We start from the raw sequence: 27,728 nt of genomic DNA on the forward strand, positions 1-27,728 counted from the left end.
AAAGCTTCTTCTAGAGCAAACATTCAGATCCATCTGCCAGTGCTGAATCTTCCTAATTGGCATGGATTCAACTGACAGAAAAGTCAAACACCATGTGAGAGCATAACATCTCTCTGGGAGTCGTATGTTCAAATCTGAATGTAGCCACAAATGAGTATTTAACAAATCAAAGAGTAGTGTCCAATGGTTAGGGTAGTAGAGCAGTAAAACATCTAGGCAACGAGATGCTGAATGCTCACTTGTGCCAGGCCATCTTACGCACAGTACCAGCCAAATTTATTTCTTAGGGCCACAGTATGTCCTCAAGAACATAGGCATGCCTCAACAGATCAATATTTGCATATAGATTCTGTATTATATAATAAGATTTCAGCATGTCAAAATATTACCAGGTGAAAAATGCTGTCTAACAAAATGATAAAAGTAACCATGCGAAGTAACAACGCATCGTCATCTACTTGATTGTTGGCATGTTTCTGCGCTGCCTAACTTTCAGGTTACTTGTAGCTAGAACTAAACCAGCCTGATCAAAATTACCACCCAGATATTAAAAGGCTTACTTCTAAACCATCGATATAGAAAATTAAGCATAAATCTGGGAACAAAAATCTCAGATACGGTAGTAGAATAGCTCTCTTCAAGAGTTTTCATAGAATAGGTTTGTAGACAACATTGTCTTGCTTGAAACAACAGAACAGTTGCCAATTACAGACCATTACACTCAGCATATGGAGTGCAAGTGTCTTTGTCATACAACATACATTATGCCCCAAGGTCACAAGCAGAGGTAAATCAATCATCTGTCCTCACGCAAGCCATCCTGGCATGTAATTACTCACGCTAGGCCCAGGCGCTGCAGCAATCGTTATTTGTTCTGGAGGATACCTACAGGACAATTAACAAAGTACTTTGATTAAAAATAAATAGAGTAAGAGTGGCTGATAGATGTTTCTGACACCAAGTTTGGTCAGCTAGGAAAGATTTCATTTTCATGAAATAGTTTGCTAGAATATTTAGAAGAGATAATCTGAACACTTTGGTTTGCATTTCATGTACTGGAACATGAAACGATGAGAAAATCTTGAGATTTTTCCTTTGCAACAAGTAAAACCATGGCATCTTTAAACTCAAGCATTCATGGGGACTATCATGTCATAAAAGCATGCAGTTCTACTCTCAGTCCATAATTTTTTTAATTGGAGACCAGATAACACAGTTATATATCTTGTACGATATCTAAAACTTTAATCCATCTCAGTAGACAAGTTGCATTGTCTAAGTCACAGTTCATAATACATTTCTTGGATCAAAAGTTTTCAAATTTTTGCAGTAGCCCGAATATGTTATGGATTATGAGGTGAAGCTCTTTAAGTTAGAACCACCATCCAACCTACAATGCAACATCATATTTTTACAGCATGAAGTTATTCCTGATATTAAGTGATTGGAGTTAAAAGTGGCTTCCATAAAGTTCCATCAATAGGTATGCAGTGATTATTGTTCTTCAGTGATGAGTCTAATTTGTTGGTGTAATGGCCTTCCAAGGTATACTCAAGCATAGGCTACTGGATTCAACCTATAGTTCCTAGATGACAAAATGGTTGGCAGGACAAGTGTCACAGTGGGGCAAAAAACTCTTATACCAGAGCGTGCTTTGTCTCAAAATGGGATCCATGGATATATGATAAATCTTGATTTCTGTTGGATATTGAGATCAAATCAAGTAGGCGGCGGGGGGTCCATCTAGCATGCTTGCACACCAAGACTTGCCATGCTGAGGCAAAACAGCTGAATCGGGTCCCACATCTTGAGTTGAAAAAGATGGTGGGTGAGGTACGTTTAAAGGGAGCGGTTCAGCTATCTATAAGGTTGGAGACAGCCATGCAATGCCTTGAATACCCACGAAGGAGTTCCTAAACAGACAGCAGTCGCTGAGAAATGGAAGATTCAGCTGGGGCTGATATCATCCACCTTCAGCTGTGAGTAGGCTCTCATTTTTGGATCTCTTTTGTGGGGCATTTCCCCTGCATTGCTAGCTGAACCAAATGCAACCTACCAATGGATCCCACCATATCGGCAAGTACAGGAGGGAGACATCAGACCTTAAGAACCACTGCTTTTCTTGGTTAAGGTGGCTGACGTACTTCCAAATTCTTAACATGACCCCCTTACAGGTTAATTATGGTGATTTTTACTCCAAAAAACAGGGCCATTTCCTCATGTATGGAGAACAAAACTAAAAGAAGAACCGACACTGGAAGAAGATACCCGATATGGAGAGTTGGATCGCACTCTATCTGTTGGTAGAATCCATCTCCCTGTGGTTGAGGTGGCTGCCGGCCATAGCCCACTGCAGGAGCATTGGGATCCCAAACTTGCTGCTGAGTAGCCTGGTTGCTTTCCTCCAACTGCACATCCACAATAAAATTCTATGGTAAGCTTCTAAGTTTTTGCTAGTAAAACAATCCATGTGCCTATAATATTCATATTTAGAGCTACCATTACTACAGGCTCCTTACCCTTTGCTTTAGACTTTTATTGGCCTCACAGAGCATTTGTTCCTGCAAGAAAGAACAATGGTAGTAGGAAGGAAATGGTGGAATGAGAAAAGCTGTTTGATTTTATTAACCATACCCTTCGTTGAAGATCTGCAAGTTGATCGAGCATGTATTGGGTCTGTGAGAAGATAATTGGTCAGTACGAGTTACTTAAGTAGCCTGACAAGTTAGATCCTATTTTATTTTAAAGAAATAGGAACTAGCTGACTTCAATTATGAAAATTTTTCCATATATGAAGCATTCACCAGCTTTACAAATGTGGTTATTAAAATAAATGAACGTTCTTGTCTTAGAACACAGATGTAGACATTATTTGTCATCATGGGAGTAGAGGAGGGGACTTAAACCATGATAATAATGCAGTACATTCTTAAGCAGAAAAGCGTCTATATTTCAGAAAATTATGAACCTTTGATATTGTATGTTAAACATCCTCTGTGGGAAAAGTAATATATGCAGTACCCTTGTGGATCTGATTTGCTTCAATGATGCATCTAGTTGCCGCTCAAGCTGCTCAAGCTCCTTGCTGCTGAGTGGCCCTAAGTCATCACCAAGGAGATTTCTGAAGTTGCAGGGGTTTAAGAACACATAAGATCCCATTATTAGTATTCAAGGATTCAGGCTAAATATAGATTTGTAATTAAGGGTGCAGATTGTTAAGCATGGAAGAGACTGAAATCATCGATGTGGAAGAAATTCACCTCTGTGATCTCTGTAATGCTTCAACACGTGCTTTAAGTTTTAAGTACTCTTGCTGACTAGTCTGTGCTAGCAAAAAGGTAAATTAATCTTCTCCAGAGCACAACGATCACATAATCTGAAAAGTTATATCACAAGGTAACATGCTACGTGATGATTTGTTTGTATCCCTTATTTACATTACAAGGTGATAACTTTTGAAGTATTAAAATCTTCTTGTCATAGCATATAGTTCGACCTATTAATATCCCCATCTCAACAGATTTCAGCCAAGCCTTCCACCCATCTTGGTTCTCAAAAGCTTACTAAGACCTAAATGTTAACACACAAATTGTTATCTACACTTGGCTGATTGCTAGAGTGCCTTCATGTGGTGTCAAAATGGACTTCGTCACTGGATGTTTCAAGAAAGCTGGGAGAAGCGACTCCATCTTTGTAGTCGTCTGCCAGTACACAGAATTTGCACCCTTCAATGTCAAAAATCCTCTGAGACCTACATGACTTGAAGGGTGACAACCTGCATGGCATATTGAGCAAACTTGCTTTCAATTTTCATAGGCACTATATCTCCAAGTCTCACTTTATAGGTACATTTCTGGATTGAATTAAGGACTATACTAGGTTCATAGTGCTTACTTTTATGTAGATGGCCAAAAATGAGGTGATCAACCAGAGTTAGGAAATTTGCTATAAGTGAGGAGCTTTCACGGGTGAAATAACATTTCAACAGGACTGAATTCTACCACTAGTTCAATTTAGTCTCTTTTAACAAGTCAATTAGGGATATAGTTGAATTTAGTCTCTTTTAACAAGTCAATTAGGGATATCCCATGGAATCGTCTTGATCATTCTATATGATACATTTGTACCATTTCTGAAAAAAGGTGTGCCAATAGCTATGCCTCGCCTATGGCAGGGTTCAAAGAAACATTTTATCTTAAAAAGGTCAAGGTTGATTTACGCATAGAGGAAAGGTGTTAACTAACAGTCCTGTTAGGTCCTTCCATCGTCAACCTAGTCATTATATATTTAAATAGTGAGCATATGTCAAATTGACAGTATAATATTACCTATGATGAGTTAAGAATATGTTATTGCATCTTATATGTGCTGTTTTTAGAGATCTTGAATGGCTTCCATTCAAGCTAAGGGAATCCAAACCTGAATCAAATCCAAGCAACACATTCTTACCTATAAAATTTAGTCTCAAAATAATTTAGTCTAACTCATCATGGTTAGGGCCAAGCCCACAACGCTTTGATGGTCTCTAAACCACTGCCAATGATATTGAGACTGCCTAGATAGATGATGTCGATGTAGATATTACATCTAAAAGAAGTTACAAGAACCTATCAAAAAGATATAGGTTTTCCTTGAACCGAATGTTACATGGCCACATTAAGTATTAAGCATCCAGGTATCCAGAAAAAAACTTGACAAACAAAATTTAGAATTTAACATAAGAATGCACACCAGTAGCGAGTAGATGTTTGTGTAAATATGTATGCATATACATATTTAAATGAAAAATCAGTTGGATCAATTGAAACATCATTGAATGCTAAAAGTTCACAAATTTTACATAGAAGTGTCAAATCTTGATATGCAACAGTTTAGACACTACTGCTAGTCGATTCGAGCAGTAAAAGATGAAGTGTGCTAGTTTTCGATACACCATAAAACACAAAATAGTTTGTCTAATGCTATTGCTGGGCAATAATTCAATGAACTTGCTAATTTCTTTCCATTAAAAAGATCTAGATTGCAATTAAAAAAGTACATAAAGAAAAGTTTCTGAGACTATGGGCTTGTTAGATAATTACCAAGATTAGGACTCCACCAAACCTACCTCTCCAACCCATTCATTTCTTGGGGTTATATTAAAGCTTTATAAATATGGATTGGATTTGGGAATAAATATTCCAACTCGATCTCAAGTGGGTTAGCTTAAGGTTGACCTCAAAGCCAATCTAATTATTTACAAATAGAAAATTATATTTGATATAGATCAGTTTACATTTATATATTTATATTTTTAGTCATGTTAAATTATTTGTAAGTATATCATTGAAATTGATGAATAGTTGATATCTCAATCCAATAGATATTTAATCTAGCAAAAATATCTAAACCATATTCCCTGTCTTAAAATATCTATTCAAGGTGATCTAACCCAATTAAGATGGTACAAACCAAACCCATCTGACCTAATCTAATCAGAATTTAGCTTGAGATTAGATTAAGTTGGTTAAAGGCTAGAGATATCCCAACCCAAGATCGGGTTGGATTTCATTCAAGTTTGTTTTCAACCCACTCAAGTTGGAGACAAACAGACTATGAAACATAATGAAGCATCATCAACAATAAAGTCTAGTATTTGATATACCATTTTTCTCCATAATTTATTTGCTTGCTTGCTACTGAATGAACAATTTTGTACTCCAATAACCCACCTTAAATACTACTATTGGCCTTCAGGCATCTAACTGCTACCTAATTAGTTTATAAGAAACTGCACCAACTTTGCCATATAATGGTCTTAGATAATGATCAATATTTAAAAAATAAGGGCAACTATTTTTCATTATTTTTTATTATTACAGCATACTGTTATAATGTAAATAATAATAGATATCTTTTAGTTGTACCTTCATTTGAATAAAATAATATTTTTAAATTCATTTTTTACCTCAAAATTCTCTCCAAAAATAGTCATGTAGTCCACAAAATAATAATACTTTATCTAATGAAAGTGAAAGGAAAGGTAATACCATTATTTTCTCATTAGTTATTTTTTGAGATAAACAAAAATATTATAGTGGTCAATAATGGTTTCAATAATTATTTCGATGGGCTCCACTGTAATGAGATGAAACATTACTTAAAATCTTAGGCCATAGGAAGCATCCACTTCTTCAGTCTTTAAATAGTCTAATATATACATATATTATTATGGCAATAGAAACGTAAGAAAAAGATAGCCAGATAACAAAACATATACAAAATTCAAAAAAAATACAAAAATACTTGGAAAACTAAAAATAAATAAAAATTGATTGTCCAAAAGGATAAACATACGTCGTTATCCAAATAGATAGGCTTGCTGGATATCTTAAATACTTCTTTCTTAATTCAATAATAGACTTGCATAAAAAAATTTAACTCTATATATAAAAAATTAAGATCTTTTGTATGAAATATAACTTATAACCTTATTTAACATCTTGCACACCTAACCATCATTTTTTCTTTCATACCATAGACTCGATAAAGAGAACAAGAATGGTTACTTTCTTTTCTAAAGCATATCCAACCCATTTAAAAGCTCTCCAATTTTATATCTTTTTCATAGTATCCCCATCGACGCCAAATTTCTTTTATCTTTGAACATTATTTTAGTATTATCTAATGATCCAAAATCAAAGCTATAAAGAACAAATTGCATTTTCTTATCATTCATGCTTCATTAAAAAATATATACACAATCAAAATGATATAAATAATTTACCTTTTCTTAAAGTTCAGCCATGATGCTATCAAGATTTTTTAAATATATTGATCTTCCTCTGCATACTTTTTTCTTCATATTCATGCAAAAAGAAAATATTTCCACTTTCTATGATTTTCCCTCCAATGTTTACCGATACTTAGAAGCTTATTATCTTAAATTTGCTTAGTCATGTATTTTACCATAGGTAGCTTCAACTTTTATAAGATTTTCTTAAGAAAAATTCTTGAAGGGTATTGTAACAAAATAAAAGTTTTCCATGTTCCACAACAATGAGTTCGTACATAATTTTTATTTCTTTTAAGAAAATATTTGTCCTTTTAATTTTCTTTTTAAAACATTCATTTCATGTCTACCATTCTAATTTACTATAACTTAAGACTTCCACCTAATTTCCATTTCTTGGATCTAAAGTAATAGTAACAAAGACTAGGCTCAAGTCTCCCCTCGTAATTCATCCATCAAACTCTTCTTTAAAGCTTTATCCTAAGCCTCCAAAGGATCTTGGACAAAGAAAGATTTGTATTAGAACTAAGTAAGAAGGATAGAAAACCATAATCATCAAGCTTTGGTTAAGTTACTTGAGATCAACTTTATGAATACACATTTGAGCATTTTTATTTGAGATTACCTTGATAGCTATTTCAAATTTGTCCATGCCCTTTCAACTTTTATTCATAATATCTTAGGCTTTATCCTGCTCTTGCTACATCCTTCACTAGAAATTGAACAACATCTCTTTGTTGATGTTTCTCGGCATTTTCCTTCTATATATTCATATAATCTAAAAAATCTAATATCCATATGTTTTGAGGAAACCTTTAACTTCATCCTTAAATAATGTAACACTTACAATTTAGTACACTTTTCTTTTGAGTTTTATCTCACTTCGTCTCTATACTTTTATTTTTGCTACATTCAACTCGTTCTTTTGTATACTATTTATGTCTAGTATATTTAATCATATAATGTTATGAGATATATGGTTGTTATTTAAATATTTTTATTAAATTATTAAAGTACAAGTCAAGCAAATATGACTCAAAATGTATTTGCATACTTTATCTAACCAACTGCAATTTTATTATGCATATCATATCTACGACCTCATCCATCAACATTGAATGGAGTATTATCTTTATTTATTTTTACTAAAATTATTTCTTGTGTATTTTATCTATAAAGCTGATTTTTCAATCCTTATCCTCCATATTTTTACTATACAAGCATTTGATATATTTCTTTTTCGAAGAATAAATATTGCATCATCTAGAATGTACTACAATTTTCATAATATTAATGCTAGCTTCAACTATAAGTAGCAAACTAGAACAATAAGATATGGCAAACCCAAGTAGTTGAATGTAGATAAATCAAGAAAACAAGATGGTTGATCTGAAAAAGAAAATATGACAGACATATCCAAATAAGTAGTACTATGAAAACTAAAATTAAGAAGATGATCACCTTTTTGGAAATATAATTTTCTAATTCATCTATGAAGATCTTCGAGGAAAATGTAAATAAAAAATGGATGGGAGCCAAAGACTCCAAGAAGAGTAATATGTTGACCTTAAAGTTCAATCTTTTCTTAAATAATTTCTTATTATAGCCATAACTTTTACATCTTGCTCCAAAACATGGGACTAGTAATATACAGTTTCATCATGAATAATTCATATTAAAGGCTATGAACTTGAATGAAGTTCAATAAAAAGAGTAAATACTCAAAGAACTAATCTTCTTTTAATAAAAGAACTCTAAATAATATTACCCAACCATATGAACTCAAGCTTCAACCTTTTATTGAATAATTTCTCAATATAACTATAACTTTAAACCTTGTTCCAATACATAAAACTGGCAGTATAGAATTTCATCATAGATGATTCATATTAAGGGCTACAAATTTCAAATTAAAAAATAAAAATCTTAAAATATTATGAATTAATATTCTTCATAATCAATAACTCCCCTTAAATCACAATCTTCTAAAATAATGGTAAGTTTATCTTTTGAATAATCCAAGAATTAAGAGTCCAGATATTATACAAGTTTTAGGAAGTTGTCTTATTCATTAACTTGAATGTCTATTGATAAAAACTAATAAAAAGCTAATTTTTATATGAAAATAAAAATTCAATGTTATGCCTAGCAAATGTAGTCTAATATATTTCAAGTTTTCTCCAAAAGAATTTATCTTTTGCATGGAATTTTCAATAATTTGATAATTTGGTAGAACTTTATATGCCACAAGAATTTCAATATTTAAAGCATAATACTTCAGCTCGAGCATGATTCCATAAATAATTTTTTTATCATGCAGTAACTTATGATTATATTTGATAATGATAAGAAAATAACACAAAAATTAAACTTAAGATAGAATCTACCACCCCAAGATAAAACTTTATCTAGTTTAAATTATTGCCATTTTAAATCTAATTTTTTAATTTACTGGTTTGTGTACTTATTTATCAGGTTTTAAACTATGTTGTCTAAGAAGAAAAATAAGCAAAATATATTTATATCCACCATTAAAGGTTAATAAATTCAAAATAAATATTAAAGATACTAATAGACCATACTCATCAATAAACCAAATTGCTAGAATGGCTTTAAGAGAAATACAAAAGTATGTTAATATTGGATTTGTGCCGTAGAAGCTAATTGTTAGCTGACACATTATGTAATTTCAGGACCTAAACTTGTACTTGTAATCTTTTTATTATCAATAAAGGATTTTTTCATTCCAATCATATTTATGTCCATGATTTGTTCTAAAAATTAATAAAGATGATTTTTGTATATTCTTAAAGAGTTAAAAATTTGAGATATACATTAATTAATAGTTAATTTTTAAATATTTTCGATTAAAAGATCATCACGGAGAACAGTGATCAATCTATTTGAGATCGATGCACGGTTCACCTCTGTTGTGGGCAGATGAGTCTTGGATCTACAGTGTAGAGACACTGGATGAAGATATAGTGGTTATTAGAGAATAACTTATACTGAGCGTGACCAATACGAGAACCATATGGTTGTCTAATCACTCATCAATGATCTTCTCGATACTGTAGTGGTGTGAGTGGTCCTTTGACCTGCGGTGTCATTAGCTATTTGCAGTGAGACTACTGGGTTTGACTGCACGTTCTCTTAGTCCCTAGCCATTCGGATCTTACTGTGTATGTTGGCTTCAGTAGGTTCAGGTTCGCTGTTTGGAGTAGGATGCACCTAGATAGAATTTATCAATCTTGGTAGAAAAGAAGAAGTCATATGTGATTTGTGAGACTGAGTTCAGAAAGTCTTTGACCAAAGTAAGTGTGAATACTGAAAAAAAATTTTCATGAAATTCACTAAATGAACTTCAGTCAAGCCAATCTACTATATGACTGACGATGGGATCTGAAGAGTTCTCTATGATCTCCGTCAAATCGAGACTCATGATAGAAGGACTAAATCATATGATAACTGCACCTAGAGATCATATTTTCATTCTACTGGGTTGTCACTATATACTGCTAGGTGTCACTAATGGATTGTGAGACTCATCGGATGTCATTTTGATAATCGATGGTCCTTGAAGGGTAGAATTGAAAATATTTTAATCTATCGAAAAGAGTTTCGATGATATTGTGATGGAGATCACAATATATCTCACTACCAAATAGAATAGAATCTATGGGGTCCCACATTAAGGGATTTAATCTCGAATTTATCAATTGAGCTTATAAAATTCAAATGGATTAGGATTTATTGAAATCTTATTAGGTTTGTGAGAACCATGCTAGCACATGATTAAACCAATTCTTCTCAGAATTTTGGTTTGATCAAGTCCATAGCCTTGAACCTAACCTAAATCTAGTTGGGTTTAATTAGGCTCTTAATTATGAGCCCAAAAAAATTTGATTAAGTCAATTAGTTAGCTTAATTATCCGAACATTATCTCTTCTTTATTTCCTAATTATCTCTAAGTGTGCATGTAGAATAGATAAATATTGGATGGTAACTTCTCTTTTGGTAGGAATTGGGTGCCAAACCTTGAGGGGCCCACCCCATTTTATATGGCATGGCATGGAGGAGAGAGAGGTGGGGCCACATCCCATTCTTATTTGGATAGAAACTCTATTATGGGGCACCAAGAGTTGGCACCTCAACTACCTGACATGTATTAGATGGGCGCCTCTTGTACCTGCTTAAAGAGGCTGATCATATACCATTTATATTTGATTTTAATTGAAATAAATCAGATTAAAAAGTAGAGGATTTTTATGAGATAATGATCTACTTTTTTAAAATAATTAGATTCCTATTATGTGTCAGGATAGTGCCTATATAAAGGATATGTCTTTAGATTTCTAGCTAATTTGATTTTTGAAAAAAATCTCTCCCTCTCCCTCTCTTTTCTTCCATGCCCAAGAGTTGGGCATCTCCTTTTTCCACATGCCAAGAAGTGCTGCTTTGTCTTGAAGAATGAAGATCGAAGAGAAGAAGAAGGCTGCTGATCAAGGAGTTGATCCTGTTTAAGGTGTTGATCAAAGTGCTCAAGCCTAAGATTCTTCTTGGGAAGAAGAGTCTTCTACGAGAAAAAAATAGTTCGAGATTGATCCTGATGGATATCCATAGAGGTCGGACACGTGTGTGGCTCGAGTGTCTACGAATCCGTGATTATCAGAAGCGGTGAATATCTACCAGCATTAAGGTAATAAGATATGATCTCATATTTATTTCTAAATTTTAGATTATATATATGTATTTTTTTTAGGCTTGAGTAGGATTAGATTTGATCTTTTGCATGTGGGGTTAAAGAGTTTAATCCGTTTTATTTTTCACTGCATATTTCAAAATTTTGAAATCTACACATGATGCCTACCCGATTTTCTAACAGTGGTATCAGAGCTATAAATTTTTGAAAACAATATGATCTGATTTTTTAGATTAGATCCAAAAGTTTTAATGATTTAAAATCAATTGTGTTGATATAAGGTTGTCCTGGTATACGGTTCACCTCCTATATTGCAAAGGTTGTCCTAGTACAAGATTGATCGATTTTGAAAATTATTTTTAAAATAATTAAATTAAATCTTTTATATCTAAAAATTAGTATATGTGATATGTTTAATTTTGTGTTTAGATCTGAAATTAGAATAATTAAAAGTTCACAACAAATTGATATAAGGTTGTCCTGATATAGGGTTTATCCTCTATATTGTAAAAATGATTCTAGTTTGATGCGAATAGATTTTTAAAAAGATATTTTTAAAATATTTTAATCATTATTCTAGATCTAGTTTTATATGTATTTGATATGTATAAATTTAGTTTTAAATCTAAAATTTAATGTATATGTGATGCATATTTAATTTAGATCTGAAACTTCATATATTTGATATATGAAATTAGGTTTAGATCTAAAACAATTTCAAGATCATAAGCCACTAATTGCATGCAATAAAATATAATTTAAAATTATTTTTAGATCTAAAATTATGTTATTGCATGTGGATATGGATTGGACAAATTAGGTCTATGATCAAACTACAATTAGGGTCTAATTGATTAGATCAGACTAGAACCCATTTTCGATTTTGAGTAGTTAATTGAACCTAATCAATGGATGATTAGGATTAGATCAAAGGGGCTCAAAGTTGAGTTTAGTTGTAGTTGGTCACATCAATTCATATTTTGATGTAAATTGATTGACTCAAGACCGAATTTGGCTCAACGATTCGAGTCCATTTTAATATGTTAATCTAATCAATAATTTGATGTCTAAGAAGTATTTAGATGGTGGTTATTTAATTGATTCTGTTGTCTGACCTGATTAATTTTGATTGGTATCTAAGAAAACAATGAAGAGACCCCCATGCATCTTAACTAATTACCTGATCATCTTGGAAGATTCAGTTTCATGTTAAGTTACTTATTAACTCGAGTTCACCCATATCGACTAGGATGATTAGATATATTGATATGCTGATCTAATTTAATCAGTCGGATGTCAGATCTGCTGATTTAGAAGATATCTAAATCTAAATTTTTTCATTAAATATTAAGTTTAAAGGTCTTTCATTGTTGTAGAGATACAGGTGCTTTTCTGACGTTGATCATTTTCGACTGATTACAGTAGTTCGGTTGTATCGAAAAGTACAATCACTCTATTGACATTTTATGTCCCGAGGTAGAGATGGAATTGGACTGACCAATAACTATTAGGTGAGGGTCCCAATGATGGCTTTGCACCCACTGTGAATGATGGATCTGACTTAACTAAGAAATGTACCAATAATTGTTAGATGATGCCACAAGACTTAGAGACCAAGCCCACTGTATCTTGCTTAGTGAAGCAATGGATAAAGTATTGTCCACTTATTGGTTCGTACTCACCAATAACTATTAGGTGAGGTGCGTATAGATTAATGGAATCGCAATACCTATTTAAAATTGATCGCGTATAGATTTCTATTTCTCTATTCGAGGAGTGTGGGAGATTCGAAAAATAGTGAGAGCCTTTGTTTATTTTTTAAGTCTCTAGAATAAATAATCTTATAAGTACAAAATCTAACTAGAAATTATTCTTTTTACAGATAACCATGTCGAATTCAAACTCCATAGCCCAAATCCTCGATATAAATAAGTTGACCGGCACCAATTACAAAGTCTGGCTTTGAAATCTGAGAATTATTCTCAATTTTGAAAAACTCACACATATCCTTGACCAAAAAGCATCTGTGTTACTTGCTCATCCATCCGCTGATCAACAAGCTGCACTTGAAAAATGGATGGACGAAGATAACAAGGTAAAGTGCTACATCTTAGCGTCCATGTCCAATGATCTTCAACAATAGAATGAAGATATGAGGACTGCCAGAGAAATGATGGTTCACCTACAAGAGTTGTATGGTGAACAGAGTCGCACAGCTCACTTTAAGGTCCCTTAGAGATTTTTCAGAGTGAAGACGTGTGATGGGCAATCTGTCAATGATCATTGTCTGACAATGATCAAGAACATAGAGGAGCTTCAGAAGCTCAGAATGCACATAGACAAGGAACTACTGGTGGATCTGATCCTCCAGTCTCTTCCTGATTTATATGGACAGTTCATTATGAACTACCATATGAATAAAATCGATGCTACTTTGCCTAAGTTATTGAATATGCTGGTGACTTCAGAGGGCACCTTGAAGAGTTCAAGGGGCACAGTTCTAGTTGTGGAGCGGGCTTCCTCCAAAAGGAAGTCTTCTTCTAAGAAAAAGAAAAAGCTTGCAAAAAGCAAAAGAACGAGGCCAAGCTCAAGAAACAGGCTCTTAAGAAGGTTGACGATAAAGAAAAATATTTTCATTGCAATGTCGAAGGCCACTGGAGGAGGAATTGTCCGGGCTACCTGGCAACTGTCAAGGGTAGGAAGAAGGATGGATCTTTTGAAGGTACGTCTGAATTATTCGTTATCGAAACTAATCTAATGATTTTCTCTTCTTCTAGTTAGATTCTAGATTCTGGTTCAAGTGCTCATTTGTACACTTCAATGTAGGATCTTGAAGAAGAGGGTTGAGGGAAGGCTAGACCACTCTCTGGATCGACAATGGAGCAAGAGTTGCTACTGTAGCCATCAGAACCTATCCTCTGTGACTATCATTAGGACTTAGTTTGCTTTTGAAAGACTGTTATTATGTATCTGTAATCAGTAAAAAATTTGATTTCTATCTCTGTGCTGGCACAGGATAACTATAATTTTCATTTCAATAAAGACATATGTTCAATTTATTTCAGAAATAAAATTATTACACGTGCTTTTTTTATTGACAGTCTTTACTCTTTGCATACGGATGTGAGTGTAAACATTAATGAGCAAATAGTGAATGCTATAGGGTTTAAGAGGATTAGCCAAAAGTATCTATGGCACCGTAGGCTAGACCATATTGGAGAGGACAGACTCAACAAACTGGAGAAAGATTGTCTTCTCGGACCATTGACTTTCAAGTCTTATCCAGTCTGTGAATCGTATCTTCAAAATAAAAATGATCAAGCTGTCCTTTGTGGGACAAGAGGATAGGGCCACTGAGATATTAGCCCTGGTATATACTGACGTGTGTAGTCTATTCGATGTATAAGTCAGGGGTGGCTATATCTACTTCATAATCTTTACTGATGATTATTCATGATATGGGTTTGTATATTTGATGCACTGAAAGTCTGAAATCTTTGAAAAGTTCATAGAGTTCAGACATGAAGTAGAAAAACAGACCAAAAAATTTATAAAAGTTCTTCGATTAAATCGAGGAGGAGAATACCTTAATGGAGAATTTCGGACCTATCTCAAAGATAATGATATAGTCTCACAGTGGACACCTTCAGGGACACTTCAACTCAACGGGATATCTGAAAGGAGAAATTGGATCTTATTAGATATGGTCTGATCTATGATGAGCTTCACAAATCTTTCTGACTTGCTCTGGAGACATGCTTTACTTACTGCGATTCATCTTTTGAATCGGGTTCTCTCTAAATCTATTCCTACCACACCATATGAATTATGATATGGTAAGAAACCAACTCTTGGGTATCTCAAGATTTAGGGATGTCCGACCCATGTCAAGCGATAGCAGACGGACAAGTTAGAAGCTAGATCCTTTAGGACTCGTTTTATAGAATATCCTAAGAAAATCATGAGATACTACTTTTATCTTCCTGAAGATCACAATGTGATTGTGAGCCATTATGCCGTATTCTTGAAAAAAGAGTTTGTCCAAAATGGAGGCAATGGGAGAAAGATTGAGCTCGAAGAGAAAGTCTCTGAAGAGCATCGAGTCCAAGAACCTGAACCCAATAATGAGCTAGTAGATATGATACCTCCTTCATCTCATAGATTAAGTAGGGTCTCCTGTCCTCCTGAAAAGTACATAGATATTCTTACAAAGAATTTAGAGGAAGCATTCCTTGTGGGAGATAGAGATATTAGGAATGATCCTAAAATCTACGATGAGACAATGTTAGATATAGACTTCGAGAAATGGATGGATGCGATGAAGTCAGAAATTGACTTCATGCATTCTAACCAGATTTGGTACTTAGTAGATCTACCTGAAGGTATTGTACTTATTGAGTGTAAATGGATTTACAAAAAGAAGATTGGATCAGATGGTGAGGTAGAGATCTATAGGCAAGGCTAGTCGCGAAAGGTTATAGTCAACGTGAAGGCATCGACTATCATGAAATCTTTTCATCTGTAGCCATGCTGAAATCTATCCGTACTCTGTTTGTCATAACAGTATTTCATGATTATGAAATTTGATGGATGGATGTAAAAACTGTCTTCCTAAATGGATATCTGAAGGAAGATATCTATATAGAGCAGCCTCTGAATTTCACGTTCAGTGATAGTGACCACAAGGTCTGCAAGCTGTAAAGGTCTATATATGAACTTCAGCAAGCATCTCGGAGTTGGAATACTCGCTTCAATGATATATTAAAATGTTTGATTTCATCAAAAATAAGGAGCCGTGCATGTATAAAAAAATAGTGGGAGTGCTGTCATATTCTTCGTTTATATGTAGATGATATCCTCTTGATTGAAAATAATATTCCCATGCTGACGTCGGTCAAAGTATGGTTATCGAAAGAGTTTACTATGAAAGACCTAGAAGAAGCTTCCTACATTCTTGGTATAAAGGTCTATAGAGATAGATCTAAGAGAATGATAGGACTCTCACAATATATGTACATAGAGGAAGTGCTGAAGAGGTTCAACATAAAAATTTCAAGATGAATCTTTCGCCCCTTAGACATGACATTCATCTCTCTAAAAAGATGTACCCTGACACTCCTGAGGAGATCCAGTGCATGAGCAAGATCTTTTACACTTCTACAATAGAGAGCTTTATGTATACCATATTATGTATATGTCCTGATATAGTACTTGTCGTGAGTGTTACGAGTAGATATCAGGCGAATCTAGGTGAAAAATACTGGATTGCTGTTAAAAACATCCTTAAGTACTTGAGAAGGACTAAGGATTTGATGTTGGTCTTTGATGGAGGATCGGAGCTGAAAGTAAAGGGATACACCGATTCAGACTTTATGACTGATGTCGGTGATAGAAAGTCTACATCAGAGTGTATTTTTTTGTGTAATGATGGTGCAGTTAGCTGGAAGAATTTCAAGTAGTCGATCATTGTAGATTTGATCATGAAAGTCGAGTATATCATCACTTCTGAAGCTGCTAAGAAAACTTTTTGGTTCAAAAATTTGTTACGGAGCTGGGTGTGATGCCATCAGATGCTATTGCACTGCACTGTGATAATAATAGCGCCATAGCCCTCGTTAAGAAGCCAAAATCTCACCAGAAGTCCAAACACATAGAGCAGCGGTTTCACATCATACGTGAATATCTCGAGAAGAAATTCGTCGAGGTACAGAGAGTCGACTCTATGCTGAATGTGGTAGATCCACTGACCAAGCCTCTCAGCCAAAAAAGATCGAAGGTCACCTTGAGAAGATGGATCTTAGGTATGTGGCCAATTGATTTAGTTCAAGTGGGAGTTTGTTAGATTTATGTCCTAGAAGTCAATTGTTGTCTGGCACATTATGTAGTTTCAGGATCTAAAATTATACTTGTAATTTTTTTATTATCAATAAAGAACTTTTTCATTTCAATTATGTTTGTGTCCATGATTTATCCTAAAAATTAATAAAGATAATTTTATATATTTTTAAAGAGTTAAAATTTGAGTCATACATTAATTAGTGGTTAATTCTAAATACTCTCAATCAAAAGATCATCACGGAGGACAGTGATCAGTCTATTTGAGATCGTGCATGGTTCACCTTTCTTGTGGGCAAATGAGTCTCGGATCTGCGGTGTAGAGACACTAGGATGAAGGTGTGGATGGTTGTTAGAGAACAACTTGCACTGAACGTGACCAATATGAGAACCACATGATTGTCTACTCACTCGTCAGTGGTCTTCTCGATGCTGCAGTGATATAAGTGATCCTTTGACCTACGGTGCCATTGGCTATTCGCAGCGAGGCTACTGGATTTGACTGCATATTTTCTTGGTCTCTAGCCATTCAGATCCTTACTGTGTATGTTGGCTTCAGTAGGTTCAGATTCACTGTTTGGAGTAGGATGCCCTTAGATAGAATCTATCGATCTTGGTAGAAAAAAAGTTCTTTGTGATTTGCAAGACTGAGTTCAGAAAGTCTTTGATCAAAGCAAGTGTGAAGACTGAAAAAAAAATTTCACGAGATTCACAAATGAACTTAAGTCAAGTCAATCTAGTATATGACTGACGATGGGATATGACGAGTTCTCCATGACCTTCGTTAAGTCAGGACTTACGATAGAAGGACTGAATCATACGATAACTGTATCTAGAGATTAGTACTTTCATTCTACTGAGTTGCCATTACATACTGCTAGGTGTCACTGATAGATGGTGAGACTCATCGAACGTTATCTTGATGATCGATGGTCCTCGAAGGATAAAATTAGAAATATTTTAATCCATTGAAAAGAGTTTCGATAATATTGTAATGGAGATCACAATATATCTTACTACCAGATAGAATAGAATCTATGAAATCATCCATTAAGGGATTTAATCTCAAATTTGCTAATTGGACTTATGAAGTTCAATTAAGTTAGGGTTTATTGAAATCTTATTAAATTTGTGAGAACCATGCTAGTACATGGTTAAACCTAATTCTTTTGAGACTTCGATTTAATCAAGTCCATAGCCTTGAATCTAACCTAAATCTAGTTGAGTTTAATTGGGCTCTTAATTATGAGCTCAAGAGGATTTGATTAAGTCAATTAGTTGGCTTAATTATTCTAATATTATCTCTTAATTATCTCTAAGTGTGCATGTGGAATAGATGAAAGATTGGATGACGCCTTCCTTCTCTTTTGGCAGGAATTGGGCACCAAATCCTTGAGGGGCCTGCCCCCTCTTATGTGACATGGCGTAGAAGAGAGACAGGTGGGGCCATGCCTCATTCTTATTTGGATAGAAACTCTATTGTGGGGTGCCAAGAGTTGGCATCCCAACTACCTGACATATATTAGATGGATGCTTCTTGTACCTGCTTAAAGGGACTGATCATATATCATTTATATCTGATTATAATTGAAATAAATCAGATTAAAAAGATAGAAGATTCTTATGAGATAAGGATCTACCTTTTTAAGATAATTGAGTTTCTATTATGTGTTAGGGTAGTGCCTATATAAAGGGTATGTCTCTAGAAATTTTAGCTAATTTGATTTTTGATGAAAAATCTCTCTCTCCCTTCCCCACGCCTCCTCTCCTTCCTCTTTTCTCTTCTATACCCAAGAGTTGGGCGTCTCCTTTTTTCACACGTCAAGAGGTGCTGCTTTATCTTTAAGAGTGAAGATCGAGGAGAAGAAGAAGGCTGCTGATCAAGGAGTTGATCTCGTAGTCTAGATCAAAGTGTTGATCAAAGTGCTTAAGGCTAAAATTCTTCTTAGGAAGAAGAGTCTTCTACGAGGAGAAATTAATTCGAAATTGATCTCGATGGATATCCGTAAAGGTCGGACACGTATACGGCTCGAGTATTTATGAATCCGTGATCATCAAAAGTGGTGAATATCTATTCGCGTCAAAGTAATGAGATCTGATCTCATATTTATTTTTAAATTTCAGATTATATATATGTGTTTTCTTCTGCGCTTGGGTAGGATTAGATTTGATCTCTTGCATGTGGGGTTAAAGGGTTTAACTCATTTTATTTTTCACTGTGTATTTCAAAAGTTTTGAAATCTACACATGCTGTCTATCCGATTTTTTAATAGTTAATACCCTTAATATATCACCTTTTACTTTCATAATTTGCCCATCCTCTTATATCTAGAATTTCTTGTTATCCATTTAATACTGTTGGATTCTATAAATTTTATTTTCATAGTATAAATTTGTTCACATGAATCAATATTTTAGATGTATAAAATTTTTATCAAATAAATAAATAATAGAGACTATATTAAAATTTTGATAGGTATGATGAGGAAGGAAATAAAGAACATTCTTGAATCATTAAGGGCTAGTCTGTTGTTTTCATCATTTGAGTCATCAATTTTAAGAGAGTGACTCTGCCAAGTGCTTTTCTTTTTCTCTTGTTTTCTTATTTAAGTTAAAAATTGATAAGGCATAGTTCAAATGAATCCAATATTTAAAAAAATACTAGATAGAAGATGGAAGGCTAGAGGATTGCCTAAGACCTAAATGATAGATGGGTGCCTAAGCAAGCACCTCGGATTCAAACATTTAATCTGTAAAAACTATTCTAACAATAGCACTAAGAGTAGGGTTATCCATATCTACCCGCAGCACTGGTAACAATAAGAATTATAGTTGTTAGTAATAGTTGCTATAGCAATTGCTTCTATCATTAATAATTTTATCAATAATTATTGATAGTTCTTGCACAACAATGTCCACTACAGTTCGAATCATAGCAATACTAAATACTAGGTGACCCATAGCCCTCCATCCATGGCTGTTAAAGAGGAGAAGAAAAGAACAAAAAAGTTAAAAAAAAAAAGAAAACAACTTGGCATCTCTTATTTTTTAGTTTATCCATAGTTCTATAACCATTGTACTCAAATCTATGGTTTAAAAATAAAAAAACTCTGTATTTAACATACCTAATATTTTACACTTATCATATCTAAATTCAAGTGAAATATTTCATGATATATATTAGATTTTGGTTCCAATAAAAGTATCTAACTTCTTCTAGTTTTCGTAAAACTCTATATTCAAAAGTATTCCCTTGAAAGTAGGCAACTAATCATTAACAAGATCCTCACATTAGTAAGTTTTTCCTACACTAATATAGAAATATTAAAAAAGAGAAAAAATAACCATATCTCACTATAGATAGTAGTTAGAACTAATAAAAGTTTTAATTTATATTGAGCTAAAAAGGAAAGATAATTTTATCCATTTACCTGAGTTTCCCTTGACACAATATTAGTCTCTGGTGCACCATAGTTGCATTTTTGGTACCTTTCTAGTGTCTTCAACATACTATATTCAAAAGATAAGCACATATTAGAATACCAGATATTAATAAAAATTTAGATTGAGAAATATTATAAACTAAAAATTCTATTAGAATATGCAAAGAAAAATTCTTGGATGACATAATTATAAAGCATCAAACATATCTTTGGTTAAATATATTCTCTTTTGTACTTCTACTTATATTGGTATTCTTCAAGATAAAAATATCAGCTTATTCTAATAGCATTGCATCTAGATAACTAAAAGAAAAAAAAAAGGCCATAAATACTTTTTAAAAATATTACTTTCTTCAAAAGTAGTACTTATTTCCTATCCTAACATTAACACAAATTCAAGCTAAACGAACAATAATTGTGTTATAAGTATCTATTCTTATTATATAATAATAATAAATATTTATATTAAATACAATGAATAAGATAATTTAGTGACTTCATTAATTAAATGAGCATACTTTATCAAGGATCTCCCAACTTTCCATTGCATGAAATGTTATGATTTCTTAGTATAATAAAAAATTATTATCCCAAAAAATCTAACATATTCTTATATAAAGCAAGATTTGATAATATTAATATAATTTCATCATTACAACTGTAAATTTAACTCATAAGTCAATATTATCACTATAAGTATCTTTAAGTAATTTGCTATCACAAGATTTATTTGTCTTAGGTTTATAGACACCGCTTCAATAAATATAATAGTTAAACAAAATATTTTATCCACTTCACATGGTTAACAAACCAGACTTTCGTTGAATTCTATGGAGAAGATAAGAAGAGTAAAATTCAAAATATCCCAATTGATGGCAGTTTCTCTTTACATTGTTAAATATTTTTCAAGAATATATACTTACTTTGAGACTTTCTATATTATTATCCTCTTAAAATATTGTTTGCCTAAATTATTTTTCAATGTTCATAAAACTTAGGCTTTGTCTTGAAAAAATGCACTCAAGCAGACCAACTATAGACAATGGAAGTGGACATAAGTAGAAGAAAACTCAAAAATTCTCACTTCATTATTATAGTTTCCTCCTTACATTGTTAAATATGTATAGTGATTTTGGAAATTTTCTAACCAATCCCAGTTTCTGTAAGTGAAACTATAACAACTTTTCAAGAGGTCAAATATGATGCTTTAACTTCTTCTCCTTGCTAAGAAAAAGCTTTATATAGCTGCTACCAATATTACAACTCTATATTAGCAAAATATTGGACTTACCATTCGAGTTTTTGACTCCATTACCTTGGCATGCAAAATTATCAATACTATACATGGTTCTAGGAAATTAGAATGATGTTTGCATTAAGGTTTTATTCAATTCCAAAAGTTTTAAATATTTCATAAAAGACCTAGAAAATCATTATTACGAAGTTAGGGGAAAAGGGATGGGAAAAATGGATATTTTGTACATTTGAGACTAAAAATGTTCTGTGTTTTCATTCAAACATTGAATAAAAAGTGTGACTTGTTGACTAACCATTTCAAATAATCTAAGAAGAAATTGTCAAACTAGTCTGAGCATAGTTGAGCATTTTTTACAAATGAGTGAAGTTCAATAGCAAATCCAGGGTTCGTCAGCAACTATTCCTTAAATTTTTTTCCTCCTCTTTCAACATCTTCAATTTTCCATTTGTCCCAATGTTCTTCCTCATTTTTCTAATTAAATAAATGCTTACCCAAATAATTAGCTGCTACTTTTGTTTGAATTTTCATACCTCTTGAGTTGATGAATGCACATGATATTGAGTAGCTATGTACTCTTTTGGGGCCGCTAACCCACCAACTAAGAACATCATTTTTCATGTTAATCACCACTACAATGATCCTACAACACTAAAGATAAAAAAACAGAAAATGTTGAGAACAAGGGTAGCTGCCCATCATCCATGAAATGAATAGGATATCTTCCAAATCATAAGGCTCTATTGGCATTATGAAACTAGAACCCAAACTGGATTCTAACTCATGGCAATCACCATCACATGCTAAAGTCACTATTTGTGCCATGCAACAAGCTCTATATCTGACCGACCTTCACAAATCTTCAATATTGGCATATGTTATATGGCAAATCTATTTATTTATTGGCCCACCATGCAGAACATTAATTGGAGCTCTAGGATCTCTATGAATAACATCACACATACAAAACTAATGCAAGTGTAGCATCAACATCTATAAAATTAGAATGATGGAAACAAGACAAAAGGTACAAAAAGAAGAGACAAGATACAAGTGTAAGGATTTGAATTCAATTAAACGACTTCTATACACAAATGTAAAAATAGAAATTGCTAGAGTAATTATGAAAAATGAGTTAAAGGCATTGCTTTGATAGATTTGTCTCTTTGCTTGTGCATAAAATATAAGACAAAGAAGCTTATAGAGTTCAGGATATAGGTGGAAGTTATACATGACAAGATGACTAACTCAGAGAGAAATTGTTGTTGCTTTTACAATAATTCAAGAGGTGTGGGGTGTTATTGAGATATATTTCATCCAATTTAAATGATATGTAAATTATTATCTGAAAATATTTCTTGAAGGGCTTAAAGGACAAATCCTAATGCATAAAACATTAGATTCCCCCCCAAAAAAATAACTAAATAAATAAAACATTAGACATTCGAAGGAGATCTCCATCAACCATCTTCTCGTATAAGCCACTACATAAAAATTTCTTGAAATTTACCATCTATACAAAATTATGACATCAAACTATAATATCAAAGATATTAACTTGAGAATTCTCAAAATAAAATAAAAATAAACCAACATTTTACCAATACTTCTCTCCTATATGAATTTTTGTGAATAACAATCTCCTTGAAGTTCACTTTTCGTTCTTAGAAAACCATCAATATGTTGTACCTTAATTTCTTGTTAACCATGAAGAAACATAGGTAAAAGAGTAGGTGGAAAAAAGGATGGGTAGAACGACAAACAATAGTATTACATAAAAAGAAGCTAATAAGAACGATAGTCATGAGATCTAAAATGAAAAATGACCTGGAGGTCAGAATATCTTTTGAAGAAGAGAAGGAGAAAATAAGAATTGCAGAATCTAGCTTTTTCGAAAAAAATAGAGGGTAAACAGAAGAAAAAAATTTGAAAATCATCTTTTGAGTATGAATTTTTTTTTTTTTTTGTAATTGTGGAATTGTTTCATATGAAATCTGAAAATCAAAATGATTTCACCAGATGATAATTATTAGATCCAACAGTGCTAAAATTGAAAATCTTATATGCTAAATTGGTGCTGATGGCTTTGAAAATATCAAATTCTGAAAACTCATTAAAGCAAAATCACAATGACATCATAAAGCTTCAGTGTAAGTTATTGCTGAAGAAGCACCTGAAATGACCTGAAAAACTAGAGAAGTGCTAAGAATTAAAGCAAAAAGCAATGGTCAAATCAGAAAAGCTCGCGTATCGAGACGACCATGCAGAGGTTTTTTTAGAGCACGAGCTTCAAACACGTGGCTATTACCATGTACATATGTAATCGACATACAAAACCTACGCAACCTTAAGACCAGAAAATGATAGAAAAATACGTGAAGGATCTTGAAAACCAACCAACCTTTTTTCGCAGACAGACACGACTGAGGGATGTCTCGACCTAGGTTTCATATCGTCATAACTAGAAAAGACCGTCTTTTATTTTTTTTATTTCTTTTTTTACCTCGAAGAAAACTTAAAGTTTATCCCAAAAAAAAAAAGAAAAAAAGAAAAAAAAAAAAAAACAAAGCTCAAACCGTTTTGCACTACATGAACTTCACAGCAGAAATATGACACAACAAGCAAACTCTAAAAGTTTCCAAAAGATTCACGACAAAGATCTGAGAAAAGAAAACTTAGAATTAATTATGATCAGACGTCGAGAGCTAGCGTGTGCCTAAAGACTACAAAAATCCTATTTTTATGAAGGAAAAACTATCAATAACCATCTAAGAACGAAAGAAAGAGATTTAACGGAAATTAAACAAAGAACACAACGGACGGAGGAGAAACTAAAACTAGAAACCCGAACCCAAGCGAGGGCTGGTGCAACCAAAACACCATCTTCCCACAGATCTGATCCTTCTCTATCTCATTAAAAACCTTAGGTGGCTCCGATCATCGGTTGAAGAAGAAAAATATAATTAAAAACCAGAAAGTTCCGATTTTTATAGATCACTAGTTTCTTTTCTCAGTAGATCTGACTTCCTTTTTATTGTTTCACCAAAATGGAAACCTAGCACAAGAACCGCAACAAGAACATCCCCTCTCCCTGAGATCTCAAACCGGCAAGTAGATCAAAACCAAGAAAAAGAACAAACACATCCAAACAAAAAAGCATGAGAAAGAAGCTTTTTCCTCGCTCCTTTTTGATCGCCGAGTTTTTGTCCTCTGCCCACTACCTGGAGCTGCTGCAGAACTCATAGAGCTTCCCGCGGTTGGAGAAGACGATAAGGGCGACCTCGGCGTCGCAGAGCACGGAGAGCTCGTAGGCTTTCTTGAGAAGCCCGTTCCGCCGCTTCGCGAAGGTTACCTGGCGATTGATCTTGTTCTCGATCCTCTTCAGCTCCACCCTTCCTCTCCCCATCTTCTCTTCTCCCCTCTCTCTCTCTCTCTCCTGTCTTCTTCTCTCTCTCAAAGGATGGTGGAAGAAGCTAAGAGAGCTTGGGGGAAAGCTTCTGGTTGGGAGAAAAGAAAGAGCCCCCCTTTGCTATTTATAGAATGAGAGAGATGAAAAGAGAGCTTGGCTTGGTGTCATTTTGTTTTATATCATTATTATTTTAATGCCATTGTCGTTTTTTTATCTTTCGGTCCCTTGTCGGCTTCACGTAATTGTGGATTAAACCGCGCAGAAGCTGCACCACTCAAACAATTTACCAAAACCAATTATCTGCTACGTGGCTTCCTTTAATTGAGAGATTCTTTGAACTCAACGTATCGAGTTGTCCCACGTCGGATAAAAGTTTATTGGGACGTTTAGCTGGGGACTGTATGAGCGTCTGGAAGGGAGAGAGGGCATAAATCTTTGGGACGAGGGAATATCTGACAGAAGTGGGGAGGAAATGAAGGAGGGATAAAAGTGGACACGTGTTGAGGTATGGATTAAGTACCGTTTAGGGCTGAAATCGAATCAGGAATGGATATCATCGTATTATATTAATATTTATTTTTTTTGATAAATATAAATATAGATATAAATATTATTTAAATATAAAAATTTATATTAATATTTATTTTAAACAGATATAGATACAATTCAAATACTAAAATATCGATAGAATTACGCATATAACTTAGATAATCAAATTTTATGACTATAAAATCAAAAATATTATTAAATAAATAATAAATTAAATTAATAATATATTTATATAATTATATTTTTTTAAAAAATTAGTAAATATTATATAAAATTATATAGGATTATATGTCGGTACGGATATTTGGATACGGATCGGATAATTATCTATCCATATCTATATCCATTTTTCTTTAATAGATATAGATACGGATATTAGTCGAATCCTTAAATTTTTATCTATATTCGATTATTTGGATAGTAAAATGAATCTGGATGCATAATATCCATATTACTTTCACCCTTAGCACCTTGGCATAATGCCAGTTCGGATGGACATGTTGTTGGGTGGATGTTTGGCCAGGATACACTCTCAGGATCTTTCGATACGCACGATGCAGCAGAAAGAAAGAAAAAAAAATAGAAAATAATCAAATACGTGGACCAAAAAAAAGGACTTACCTCCACGGGCATGCAAACTGCACTATAAGAAAAAGACATATTACAATAAGAGATCTCATCCTCAATCCTCGTACACTCAATTTTTTCTCACAGAAAGTTTTTCCTTACAAAAGCTCTCTTTAGGAAGACCTCCCTTAATTCCTGAAGTGACCGCTGTCCGCTGTCTAGGAGCCTCCCTACTCCTTCTCTTCTCAGTATCGCGTGCTCTCTCTCTTCGTGGGCTCAGATTTTCCACGGTCGTGCGACACACAAGGCCACACCTCTCTGTTCTCACATCATCAGCCCTTTAAAGGGTTAAAAATCAATTAGAACATGATTAGGACTCCTAATCAGGCCCAAATCAAGTCCCTGAGCCGTCGGATCAACACCGAAATCAATCCACGCCCTCCAATCGCACATCGATCCACGGAATAGTCTGTGAACTGCGAGAAATGACACGCGATCCACGATGGACCATGAGAAACCAAGGGAAATGCCCCCTTGGTCCACAGGCCTCCCGGTGCATCGCCTGATCCACGGTGGATCGGGATATCGGGCTCCTAGGGGCGCGCATGGGCTTGGGCCGGCCTGCGCACCTGGGCTGGGCTGGCCGCGCACTTGCGCGCTTGGGCCTAGGCCGTGCACTGCCTACACGCTGCTGCACCTGGGTCGCGCACCGCCACGTGCGGCCATACCGCCGCTGCTCCCCAGCCGCCCACGGTCCTCCACTACTTCGAGTTTCGTGTCGATTTCTCTCGCACGTATCTTCTCCGTTCGAACTTCGTTTGAGGTGATCTTGGTCTCATTGGACTCATTTTTCATCGTAGACCTCGCTGTTGGCTCAATATGGACTGAATCTCGAGGCATCAAATCCTAACAATCTCTACCTTGACTTGACGTTCGGCTTCCTCTAACTCGAGAGCTTCTGGATCTCCTCACCTCCATGTTCTGGGGCAATCGCCTGCTGATCATGGATGGACAAATATGAAGTTGAGCCAAACCGCTCGATTCATCTCTGTCATATGCTGTGCTTCTCCTGATCTGAGATCTATTCGAGGCATCATCCTGTGGTAATAAGAATCTCACCTTGCGATATCGCCTTTCATCCCCCGAGTATCCTGTTTCATGCCCGATCCACCTCCATCTGGAGCTCCACCTCACTC

At 34.1% G+C, this 27,728-nt stretch overlaps 1 protein-coding gene across 3 annotated transcripts; it reads right to left on the reverse strand.

The window, feature by feature from the left end:
• Nucleotides 1-615: 615 nt before the first annotated feature.
• AGL2-3 (agamous-like MADS-box protein AGL9 homolog) lies at nt 616-25,524 on the reverse strand. Of its 3 annotated transcripts, none has more exons than XM_010914716.4 (8): nt 25,229-25,524; nt 20,741-20,819; nt 3,261-3,322; nt 3,022-3,121; nt 2,635-2,676; nt 2,520-2,561; nt 2,293-2,408; nt 616-885 (listed from the first exon to the last, which is right to left on the reverse strand). In XM_010914716.4, exons 1-8 carry the CDS (start codon nt 25,411-25,413, stop codon nt 807-809), a joined length of 705 nt encoding a protein of 234 aa, XP_010913018.1. In that variant the 5' UTR covers nt 25,414-25,524; the 3' UTR covers nt 616-806.
• Between the last annotated feature and the right edge of the window lie 2,204 nt (nt 25,525-27,728).

This window comes from Elaeis guineensis, chromosome 1, assembly GCF_000442705.2.
Source record: "Elaeis guineensis isolate ETL-2024a chromosome 1, EG11, whole genome shotgun sequence".
In the NCBI taxonomy this organism is placed as follows: Eukaryota; Viridiplantae; Streptophyta; class Magnoliopsida; order Arecales; family Arecaceae; genus Elaeis; species Elaeis guineensis.